This window comes from Dermochelys coriacea, chromosome 4 (genome assembly GCF_009764565.3).
Source record: "Dermochelys coriacea isolate rDerCor1 chromosome 4, rDerCor1.pri.v4, whole genome shotgun sequence".
In the NCBI taxonomy this organism is placed as follows: domain Eukaryota; kingdom Metazoa; phylum Chordata; order Testudines; family Dermochelyidae; genus Dermochelys; species Dermochelys coriacea.
The window spans coordinates 15,311,768-15,324,470 of NC_050071.1; the positions used below are offsets into that span (position 1 = coordinate 15,311,768).

Consider the following 12,703-nt stretch of genomic DNA (forward strand, 5'->3'; position numbering starts at 1 on the left):
GGTCAAAGGAAGTTAAGTGAAAGTTTGACGATTAAGCTGGGCATGTAATATAGTGTTTCCTTTTTCAATTATGCATCATGTTACACCTTCCCCAAAAGATATGATTGATGAGGTGAGCATGTAGCTTCTCTGATGGCAAACGCTAGCTGAGTGTAAGCTGAGATCAGATTTGTTGGGTGGAAGAAAATTCTGTGATTGTTAAAGTGCAGTTTTTATTCCAAAAAGTGGCTCTGTAAAATTGACACCATTGTTACCATGAGACTTGTTCTCTTTATGCATTCAGAGCTATATCTGCTGGCGTCAATGTTAAAAAGTAACTTTCACTGCCATCAACTTCTGTTAGCTGTACAGAGCCAATGTAGCTGAGAGGTAGCAAGCTGAATTCTCCTTCATGTGCATCATCAGCAGAATTGTTTTCTAAATTCCTTTCAGATACACTTGTGCAAATGTGCTGAAAACAGTGGGGTTGAACAGGTGTCCCAAAATACTGATTTATTTAATGAATGGTATATATTAGAGTAAATTTTCTTTTGCTTTTTACTCCAAGCTGTTTTTTAAGATGTATTCTGTCAGGAACATTGCTTTGATGGTGCATAATGGCAGCATAAAAAGTATATCTTTAATCCAACTAGGCTGAGGACAAATATACTCCCACACTGAGCACTGGATGTAAGGTTGGGGTTGTCTGTATTTTTTATTAAATGTGCTGTGTATTTGGATACAAGAAAATACTGTAGGAATGACAGGCTTACCATACAAGATAATGAATACACTTTTTCATCTGAGGATCTCAAAGTATTTTACAAAGGTGGCTAAATCTCATTGTCCTCATTTTACAAATGGAGAAAGTGAGGCACAGAGCGCACATATAATTAGCCCACAATCATACATTGGCAGAGCCAGGGACGGAATCGTGGTCTTACGACTCCTAGGGCCATTAGTCCATGTTGTCCAGAATGCTGCCTTCAGCATTAGCCAGTATCTGACACTACAGAGACAGGTAAAATCATGCCTCATAATAGATCTAGCCAGTTGTGTAATAATGAAACATGGGAATTCCATACATAGTCATCGAGTTTACGACCAGAAGGGACCACCAGGTCATGTAGTCCAACGTCCTGTATATCACAGGCCCCTAGCAACACCCAGCACCCACATGCTAACCCAACAACCAAAATTAGACCAAAGTATTACAGTCCATAGGAGCCTAGGATATTATGTGCCATAGGCAGAGAATAGGAATGACTGAGGTTCACCAATGACTAAGGCCCGCTCAGTGGCAGGGAAATGATTGTGAGATACTTCTCAGGTAATCCTTGCAAGTGACCCGCACCCACATGCCTCAGAGGAAGGTGAAAAAACCCCAAGGTCACTGCTAATCTGAGCTGGGGGACGACTTCTTCCTGACACGACTTGTAAGGATCAGTTAGACCCTGAGCATGTGAGCAAGAACCAGCCAGCCAAGAACCCGAGATAGAAAATTCTCAGTACCACCACAGAGTCCTGGTCCTCCCCATCAAGTGTGCCATCTCCAACCGTGGCCACCCTAATGCTTCACAGGAAGGAGATCTTTAAAAAACCCAACCCAACACGTTAGATGGGTGCAGGAGGGGTGGAGAAATCCCTAAAGCATGAGCTTTAGGAAAATATGACAGAAACTGGAAGCCCTGCCCCTGACCATCACAAACAACCCCATCACACAATCACATTCACAAATTTGTCCAGCTCTCTCTTTAAACTAATTAAGTTGTTTGCCCCCACAACTACTATTGGGAGGCTGACCCAGGACCTCACCCCTCTTATGGTTAGCAAACTTTTTCTAATTTCCAGCCTCAATTTGTTCTTGGCCAGTTTATATCCATTTGTTCTTCTGCCAACATTGTCCTTTAGCTTACACAACTCTTCACTCTCCCTGGTATTTACACCTCTGATGTATTTATAAAGAGTAATCATATTCTCTCTCGGCGTTCTTTTTGCTAGACTAAATAAGTCCAACTCTTTCAGTCTCCTCTCATAAGGTAGGCCCTTCATTCCCCTGATCATCCTAGTAGCTCTTTTCTGCACCTGTTCCAATTTGAATTCATCTTTCTTGAACGCGGCTGACCAAAATTGCACACAGTATTCCAGATGAGGTCTTGGCAGTGCCTTGTACACTGGCATTAATACTTCTCTTTCTCTACTAGAAATGCCTCTCCTGATACATCCTAGGATCCCCTGTAGTCCATCTAGTCTAATAGTCTGTCTCTGACAGTGGCCAGTATCAGATGCTTAATAGGAAGGTGCAAGAATCCCTTTAGATGAGAGAATTATGGAATAGAGGAAATTTCTTCTCCATCTTACCTATTAGTAGTTGGCTTATACTCTAAAGCATGAAAGCATCTATCTATCTATCTACCTATCTATCTATCTACCTATCTATCTATGTAATCATAGCAAAATATTGTGTTAAAAGTACATTATTAAGGTTGCAAAGTTGAGCACTCAAATACTAGTTAAGTACTGGGACTTGTGGCGGGATGGAGCATATTCCGTCTGCGGATGGCTCATGCCCAGTCAGGTCACAGCACTAGAAGCTGTGAGAAGCTCAGACACGCTCAATGAGGATAGAATCTTTGGAGATTTTAGCGATAAAGCTCTAGCAAGTCTCTAGTGAGCATGTGCAAACTTTCAAAGGCTTATAACTTGGCCAGATGTGGGCAGATTTTTACAGAGATGGTAAAAGGACCCCTCCCAAATGTCAAGTCCCTGATCCAAAGCACAGGGGCTCTAGAGCATGTCAGAGTAAGGGCCACAAGAAATTTCCTCCTAGCATTGTTCTTTAAAATGGCAGAACCATGTTGGCTGAAATTTAAATATATATATATATCAGCCTGATGCAGGCACCCAGCATGGAAAATTTCTGTCCAAACAACTAAAGTTTGGCAAAGTTATAAGCAACTGAAAATAGAGTCTTATAATGGGATGCGTTGTGCAACCTCAGTAATAGGTGGTGGTACCAGCCCCACTTATAATATAGTTATTTATATCCCATTGAATAATATTGCACATGTTCTCCTATCCATATAAATGTCTAATCTTTTTTTTAAATCCTACTGTTCTCCACAATATTATCTGGTGTAAGTAATAGATTAATTAGGGAAGTAGTTACGTTTTACAGTTTTAAATTTGTTGTCTTTCCATTTCACTGAATATCCCCTTCTTGTATTATAAGAGAGGATAGATATGAGTCCTCAGTTTACCTTCATGTAACAAGACTTGGCAGGATTCATTTTTTTTATTTTTATATGGTTTGGACGGATAATATCGTTATTTGTTTTTAGATGTTTATCAATTGAAATTTTTGCAGCTACTGGAAGTTATGGGAGGGTCAGACCACAACCATTTCATAGCAGTAAACACTGATGTTCTAAAAATTAAAACTTTATAAGAGTTACAACACCAACTGTCAACATCACGTCAAAATATACGAAGTAAAAATCCTCTGCTAACACTGGCATTATAAACCCTTTTTATATACACATTAAGGTGGGACTCTAATAAGTTCCCAAGCAGCAGTTTTCTTACTTTGCCTATTTGTAAATTTGGATTATTATCAATGGAAATATTTTTTCATTGATTTGTGTGTGTCCTGTGAAATCATCATTGACTGATAAAAATCAAATTTTTCCAAACCTACCTGTAACATTAATTATCTTGTATATATCTATCACATTCCCTCTTCATTTTTTCTCTAAATTAAACATTTTCAGGGTGAAATCCTGACTCTGTTGAAGTCAATTTGAGTTTTACTGATGATATCAGTGGGACCAGAATTTCACTCCTTGTCTTTTCAATCTCTCCTCATAAGGAGATTTTTCCATTCCTCTGTTCTTTGTAGCTTCTTTTTTTCTGAATCTCTTCTATTTCTGCCATACAGTAATCAGAACTGAACATAGTATTCCAGGGTAGCACTATACCACTGATTTATATACTGCCATTACAATATTTTCAGTATTATAAGGTAGTAGACTATACACAATATGGTGAATGGGAGGAAAAAAATCTTTTTGATCCTCAGTCGGTGATCATCTCATGCTCTAAAGCAGGGGGTTTAATTGCCCATGTAATTAACTTAGCTTGTGTAGCTACAGATGTTGGTGATCATGAAATGATCTGGATCTTTAGGATCCAACTGGAGTATTTAACTCCGTGACCTCTTGCAGCAGTTAATTCCATTGGATTAAGATTCTCATACATCCACAAGTTTTATTAATGTGTATATATATATATATACATATATATATATATATATATATATATATATATATAAAATATGCAGTACAGTGTGCTCACACACCATGGCAGTAGTTTTAAATCACATTTATTATTTTTTCCTCATCCATTCTGCTAAACGTGTGTATGAGGGGGGCTGTAAAAGGAGCACTGCTCTGAGGCACATATTGCTTCCTGCTTCCCCCTTGCTCCAATCTGCAGCAAGGCCATCCCAGGACAAGCAGACACCCTGCCCCGTCAGCTCTGCTGTACTGGCTGGTGTGTTTGGATGTGGGGGAGAGGCAGAGACAAGACTCTATTCACTCCTGGCCTACCAGTCCCTGGATTGGTGAGGGAAATCGAGGCAGCAATAGCTCTGTTCACATCTCCATTCCCAGACCATGCCCAGGTCAGGATAGCCGGCACAAGAGTATAAGGGGGGAGGGGAGGGTCCAACTTTCTTGCATGGACGTAAAATCTCAGTTTAGCTCATCTCTGATTCCCACTGGTTCTCTGGAGAAAGGAAGACTCATGATGGTAAAATAAAGTTCTCTCTCTTCTTAATGCTTAATACTTGACGTTCCCGTAGCCCCTTCCATGTGAGAATCTGAATCTGGTTTACAAACGTTAGGTCATAAGTGAGACATCGGTGGTGAATAAGCCTTGCGCTGGCCTTCTGCACAGAGGTATGTTTCACCCACTAGCGAACCCCACAGCACCTCCTAAAGGTAGCTGAGTATTGCCCCATTGGACAGACGGCACAGTGAGATCAAGTGACTTGGCCAAGGCTCTCCCAGCACGTCGCTGTCAGGGATCTAAATGTATAACTTTAAAGATCAGGTATTTGGAGACTCTTGTGTTTAAGGATTGGTTCATTTGGGGAACAAATCTCTCAATTGATTTGTTATATTTCTGAGCAAATCTCCAGGTACCATTGGCTTTTGTGTTCATTGTATAATGTGTTTTTTAGGCGCTGGAGGATCGTGTGACAGTGATTGAGCCGCATCATCTCTCCTTTGTAGACTCAGAGAGTACGAGTGGGAAAATCGTGTTCAACGTGACTCTACCTCTGCAGCCAAATCAAGGCAAGATGTGCTATTAATATGCTTGTTTTTTTTTTAAACAAAAGTCTTAGTGTTGGAGGCTAAGGACTTCTCTGCATTTATTGCCATTTCTTCTAAGTTCTCTAGCTTTATCGAAAGTATCTGTCTGTGCAGGCAGCTGTTACTCTCTATTTTCCTTCAATACTTTCCAAACCATCTGTTTCTCAACCTGATTCTTTTGGTTAGCAGAGGAGTGAGCAGTGCCCAGCCAGCTTTCTGTAATGTCAGTGTCTGGAATACATGGCACACTGCACCCAATGGTTTTGCTCTTTTCACCTCTCCATCCATAAGCATCTGCAGCGCTTACTTAATTAGAAATCTCTGTTTAATTCCCAGTGTCCTCTGCTAGGTCCAGAGATATGTTGCCCATATCTCTGGGCCGTAAGCAGAGATAACATTGAAGACATAAATAGCACTACAACGGGGGAAGGGACAGTAGCAGAGCCTTGATTGTTCAGTGTTAAAAATGAAATGGATGCCTCTTGTTAACAGGAGCTCTCTGTCTCTCTAGGAATCGTGGAGCACAGAGACAGGCCCCTCTCCCCAGTCAAGTATTTCACGCAAGCGGATATAAACCATGGCAAGATTGCTTACCGTCCACCCACTGCAGCTCCACACGTCAGAGAGATTATGGCATTCTCTTTTGCTGGTAAGAAACACCAGCTCTTCGCTAGCTCTGTGTCAAGAATGTGGAAGTATCTCCACTAACTCCCATTACAGACCGGGTGTGCCTCTTTCCCTCTAAAAAACTAGCATTCTTTAACTGTTATGGGCCAAACTCACTTCCATTAAACTATGAAGACACAGTCAATGCAAGCTTTGCCATTGACTTCAAGAGGAGCAGGATTAGGACTTGAATTACTGTGAAATCTTTACAGTGGAAATGCTGAATTGTGAAATTGAGATTGTTCAGAATGTTACGGGTCCTATGGAAAATGATCCCCCAACTTTCTGCACTTTGGGTTAAATCCTGGCTCCATGAATATCAATAGGAGCTTTTGGCATTGACATCAATAGTTCCAGGATTCTACCCTTTATTTTTTGTCACTCATGACAGAAATCTCTAATTATGGGACAGTATTGCAAAACTCAATGCATTATGGATTTCATGACTGCCTTTGAAGCATTGACCCACTCTTGGAAATTGGATATTGCAGTAGATGGATGGATGGTAACTGTTACTTTCCTATATTTTGGATCTTTGCCCCAAATTGTGTCCTAGTTTGGGTATGGCAAGTTGAGAGGTGTGGGATCATGTTACATGCATAACTCTGTAGGCCTGAGGGCAATACGATATGCAGCCAAGTTCTTTCAGCGGAGACAAATCCTTATATTAAATTTCATTCTTCAAAGTGTATTATGTACATTTAAAAAGAATGTAGGGCCACGTTGTCCACTTGGCATCAAGAGGGGCTCTCTTAAAATGTTCTTCAACCACTCAGGTTGTATTATAAGCTGATCGTTTTATAATCCTGTAACTCCACATAAGAGTCCCTCATAATGTGGAGATAAACCAATGGAAAGAGGGGGCTTTCTTTGCATCCTGGTCTGGAGCTGTCTTTCAAAACTGTATGTTAACTTAATTGAGTGTCGTGAAAACAAAAGCCAACAATGCACAGGCATGCAGTACAGAGTCTGATGGGCCAAAACAAGTTCCTTCTTCCTCAAGAAATTGTTGCATTCTTACTGATTTTTGGTGTCTGTTGGTATGTTCTATTTTTGTAGTGGAATAAGAAGAGAAAGCATGTGATATTTAGAAACTTATTTTAATTTGACTTGGTTGGCCCTTGTATGGGTGTGGGGGAGAGGATGAAGGAGACTCCCTGTCCCCCTGCTTCTGCACCCAGTGCAAGAGCCATTCACAGTTGCAGTCTCCGTGTTCTCCCTTTGCACACTGCCCCAGACAAAGGCAGTCAAGCCGTGGCCCATCCCCTCCCTTCATACCAAGATGTTGCCTTTCTAGTTACACACTGGGAAGTTCAGGAACAGAGTAAGCCTCCCTCATGCACAGTCCCTCCACGGACACCAGGGAGGACAAGGCAATGCTCCATATTTCCCCTGCTTAGAGCAGTGCCCGTCTGGCACAACCCAGCCCTAGTGTTTTAGTTGATTTTTTTAATGTTCTATCATAGGCGTGTATGGTGGCTCACAGGGTACAGTAGCTCTGTTTGTGTTGGAGTGGTTAGTTCACTGGTTGTGACATATAGAACCAACTACAGTAGAACTTCAGAGTTATGAACACATCAGGAATGGTGGCTGTTCGGAACTCTGAAATGTTCGGAACTAAACAAAACATTGTGATGGTTCTTTCAAAAGTTTACAACTGAACATTGACTTCATACAGCTTTGAAACTTTACTATGCAGAAGAAAAATGCTGCTTTCCCTTTATTTTTTTTTAGTAGTTTGCTTTTAACACAGTCCTGTACTGTATTTTCTTTTTTTTTCTTTTTTTTTTTGGTTTCTGCTGCTGCCTGATTGTGAACTTCCGGTTCCAAATGAGGTGTGTGGTTGACTGGTCAGTTTGTAACTCTGGTGTTCATAACTCTGAGGTTCTACTGTAGCTTTTCTTCATGGTCTGTATGTACTGAGCTACTTTCTGTTGTAAATAGAAGTGTAGAGATTGACTCAGTAACAAGTGAACAACTCTGTATTTGCTGATGATGGGTGGCCGTGCTATGTAATGTTCTGAATCCTGGAGCCTCATTCTGAAAAGACAGCCAAAGATGAGTAACTGACAGGAGGGCTGGCACAAGTACAGGCCGGTAAACCCCACCCTGCTTTCTTACAATGTGCAAATCAAGTTTTATTAGAGTAGCATCATTCTGTCTGCAGTGAACTCGACTCAGTCAGTGAAATATAATGGTGATATTAGCACTCCCTGATTTGCAGAGCTGTGTGTGCTGAGGAAATGAAACCTAGAAGCAATTATTAGTAAATCACTGGGCCTGTCAGGGTATACAAAACACCAATTTATGCAATTCTCTTTCGTAATGTTGACTACCTTGTAGTATTGAATAGCAGAACATTTCTCTGTTAATTGTATTAAATTCCAAGTTTTTAACAATTACAAAGCAGAGTACAAGCAGTTAATCCTCACAATAGCCCTGGAAGTAGGGAAGCATTAGCATTCCCATTTTACAGATACGGAATCTGAGACAGAGGGGAGCTAACTGCTACACTTTCAAAAGTTACCACTGATTTTCAATACCCATCTTGGGACATCTTGTACCTACTGCTTTAGAAGAGCTGAGTTCAGTTCAGTTGGACTCGTTAGTGCGCAGCATTTCCAGAAATGGGGCCCAAGATGTCGCAAATTAAACAACCACTAATGGAGGTGTCTAAACTCGGGTGGCTTTTCCGAGGCCGTACAACAGACGAGTGGCAGTGCTGGAATTAAAGGTCAGGAGTTCCTGACTGTAACACCCAGAATTGAGGCATATGTAATGAGCTGCCTCCATAAAATGTCAGGAAAGATATTCAAGTTTTTGTTGAAAACAAAATGGATTTAAATCCATGTGACCCTATTTTTTTCCTATGCTAGTAATAAATGTGCTCTACTTTGTTTTCCCCCTGCAGGTCTTCCAGAGTCTGTGAACTTCAGTTTCACAGGTATATTAATCACTATTCTTTCACTGGCATAAGGGTCATGGTACTTTTTCCTTCCTGTTAATGTCCTTTGCTTTACCTCTCCCTGCCTGCCGCCCGCCCAGCTCCCATTTCAGGGATTTACGAGTGTTGAGTAAAAGTCTGTGAAAGTAAAAGTGCACCAGAAATACTTGAATGGTTGTTTTCACAAATTGTGGATCAAGATGCATGGAAGACAGCGACTCCTTGGTAGGAGCCAAGAGTTGGTTTTCTTAATAGCAGATATGCCTCTTTTTCTAACCATCAATTCAAATCCTGCAGGTCTGATTCAGTCAAAAATCCCATTGACGTGAGTAAGGACAGCAAAGTTTGACTCAACGATTATTAAATGTAGTATGGACACATTTCAGATAACTGAAGTGTGTAATAACTTGTTACCTTGTTTAAGCCTTTTCAATGTGCTGCCTAGCATGGGCATGCCAAGTATCCCTTATTCTGGGTAACCCAAGTGTGTTCTGGCTCCAGACTGCAGTCTGTAATAGAGAGGCGTACACATGGAGTCAGCACTGCTCTTCCAGTACGTTAGTTCTGCCAGGGACGGATTAGGGATAAAGGAAGACAGTTTTTTTAGAACTCCTAAATTATGTAGTCTTGTGTCTGGAAGGTAATTAGAGGGGGATGGAGCGAGAAACTACTGTGGCTTGACAATCAGTGGTGAAAAGCAGCCAGCCTGGAATGTGTTTTTAGGTGGGTTTCAACATGTGTTGTTTAAAACAAGCCAGTTAATGCAGATGTGTTTACATTTGGTTGTAGTGTCCGACGGAGAACATACCACCCCTGAACTGACATTTACCATTCACTTGCTCTCGACTAATGAGCAGCCTCCGGTGTTCCAGGTCACAGCTCCATTTCTGGAGGTCAGCCAGGGTGGCAAGGCTACAATTGGTGAGGCGCCATGAGGGCGTGTAGCAAAGGCACTATTCTGAACTAGCACAGCTGAAGGAATTACTCTGAGAACGTGCTGAACAGTCTGGGGTCATCGCCATGAGCCCAGCACATGCAGCTGGTTCAAATTCCGGTGTGGGCCTATCTCTTTTGCTAGGGGCTAGATTGTGGCATTTAGCCCAGAACTTGCTTTGGTGGCAGTGCTGAGCCCAGCATCTCCATTCCAAGAGCTCAGACTGCTGCACCTCTTGGAAGGGTCCAGAATATATCCCTTCCCCATGGCTTCGTCTGTTCCCCACGCTCTCCCCCTTTTGGCTGAGCTGCTGCTAGGGGAGCATCGTGCTTCCGGTCCCTGTGTTCTGCCTAGTCCAGAGGCTGCATTCGGACCTTCTCTGGTGGGCTATGCAAGGCGGGAGGGCTCCCTCACATTATATTGCCATGGGGTAGGGGGCAGGCTCTGGCCCGGTATTAGCAATATAGCACATAACACTGTCTGGTCTATGAGAACATGCTGCCCAGCTCTATGTGCTAGGGTAAGGAAGCGTTGCATTTTTATAGACGGACTCACAGATCCACTCACACTGCATCCTGGGGCTGTCTGAACACATGGACAATTGAATGCAGTCCCCTCCCACATGGTTAGGAGTTGAAGGTCATGCTAGCTGTCACTTGTAAGTCTAATTGGCAATAACGTCTCCCTTTGAACTCATGACCTCAGCATCACCGGGGCCAAATTATCTCCAGGCAGGCAGACCCACAGACATTTGTGTGGAGGAGATGAAAGCTCCAGAATTACATTCATTTTAGAATATGAACTCAATTAGAGCCCATTAATTTCTGTAATTTAATGCATGTAAAATTGCATATGTTAGACCTGCTGCTTGTAAGGGAAGGTTCGCTGTAGAGCAGACTACAGTTCCGACACTAGTGCTGTGTATTCCTCCGATGCAGGGATACAGCTGGCAGTAAGTGACGCAGACACAGCTCCTGAAGATCTCTTCTTTGAGCTGGTGGAACCTCCTCAGCATGGGGTTCTGCTCGGGTATAACGCTGGGGTCCACGAGCACATGAAAGCAGGTGAGTTGAGCAGGAAGAGGAGGAATTCAAGTTGGGGGAAGTCACCAAGGCAATATATTTTCCCTATCTGTGTGTTTCTGTTAATTTTTAATAAGCAACTGAGCTAGGATCTGTTTGTCAATAATAAATTGCTAGTAATTGCCTGTCACGAGCTCTTCAGAGAGCTGAGTAATATTTTCAGAGCACTGAACACGTTCACTAAAGCTGGGCAGGTAACAGTTCACCTGTCCACCAGAAATTTTCCCATTCTGTATCGGGACGAAACTGAGACCTCTCAAAATTTGCCATGGAGAGAAAGAGACCCCCCCCCCCACAGTAGTCCAGTGGTTTGGGCATTCAGCTGGAAAGGGAGAGACTCCGTTTCAAGTCCCAGCTCTGTTGATCCAAGGAGGCAGCATTCCCTAGTGGGTAGGGCACTGAACTGGGACTCAGGAGATCTGGGTTCTATTGCTGGCTTAGCATCTGGCCTGCTGGTTGACTTTAGGCAAGTTGTTTTCCCATCTGTAAAATGGGGATAATGGGAAAGCAATGCAAAGAATAGATAGGGAGGGAGTAGCCCTGGTGTTGGAAACCTTGGCAAGAGATGTGGATTTTAGAAGGACGTGGAAGGAAAAGAGGAATGCTGCGCTGACAAGAAATGGGAAAGTTTGTTAGTAAAATATTACTCATTTTGTCACAGTTTTTCTGAACTACTATGAAAGTCATGGCTTCTCCCTGCATACATTCTAGCTCATTAATGAAACCCTCAGATAGAATCAGAGCTCACACAGCTGTAAGGGAAGCATCAAATACCAGATAAGCTTGTGCTTAAGTAATTTGCTTCATGTGGGCCCAAGGCATTTGAGCTGAACTTTAAGTATTAATTTCATGCGGTCGACAGATTCTTCACTGTTTTTATATTTCTTTTTGGGAAGGAGACACTTTCACGTATGAGGATGTCACCCGAAATGCTTTACAATATGTCCATGATGGCTCATCAGTAGCAGAGGACAACATGGAAATCTCCGTAACCGACGGCGTTACCACTGCAACAACGATGCTGAAAGTTGGAGTGTCCTTGATGGATAGCGATGGTCCCCGGCTGGCCCCTGGCTGCTCGTTGACAGTCACGGTGGCTAGTAAAAGCTCTGTGATTCTCTCCCGATCACACCTTGCTTACATTGTAAGTTTGTATCCATTCCTTCCTAAACCTGATGCATTCAGTTAGCTTCCTTCCCGTCAGGAGACCACTGCACCTTCAGGATGTTGATACTTGTCAAATACTTCAATCTTTTACTATACCCTGACTACAGCTGCCAAAAAGGGAATAATGAGCTCTTTCATCCTACCAGATTTTTGAGGCTATACATATTTGACTGAAGTAAAGGTGAACTGCAAAGCAAAAATGAAAATTGAGTTAATTCCATATTTATGTACCAAACACCCTCACTAACTGGGCCTGTGAGTTTGCTCAGCAATAATCTTCTTTAAAACTTTTTTCCTCCCTGATATTGACTGGCTCTTCCTAGTTTGCTAAAGAACGACCTGGAATTCTGTGACATCATGCTGTGATACATTGCTTGCGTATGCTGTGAGTTTTCCAGTATCGATGGTGTCACAGAAGTGTGGTACTTTGCTAGAAGCTGTGGATTTAGTAGCAATGGAATTAGCAGTGGATTTCATAGAAGGGTCCTGTACACGTGCTTCACAGTTTAAGGGATTATAAGCATTTTAATGGCCTATTTTCAGGGCCTATATACCT

The 12,703-nt window shown here is 42.3% G+C and overlaps 1 protein-coding gene across 1 annotated transcript in view; it reads left to right on the forward strand.

The window, feature by feature from the left end:
• Window positions 1-12,703, forward strand: part of FRAS1 (Fraser extracellular matrix complex subunit 1) — a 302,180-nt gene that overhangs the window by 219,829 nt on the left and 69,648 nt on the right. The window contains 6 exon segments of the mRNA XM_038399497.2: window positions 5,222-5,336; window positions 5,866-6,003; window positions 8,932-8,964; window positions 9,754-9,885; window positions 10,837-10,962; window positions 11,877-12,124. Of these exon segments, the coding sequence (XP_038255425.1) occupies window positions 5,222-5,336; window positions 5,866-6,003; window positions 8,932-8,964; window positions 9,754-9,885; window positions 10,837-10,962; window positions 11,877-12,124 (792 nt within the window).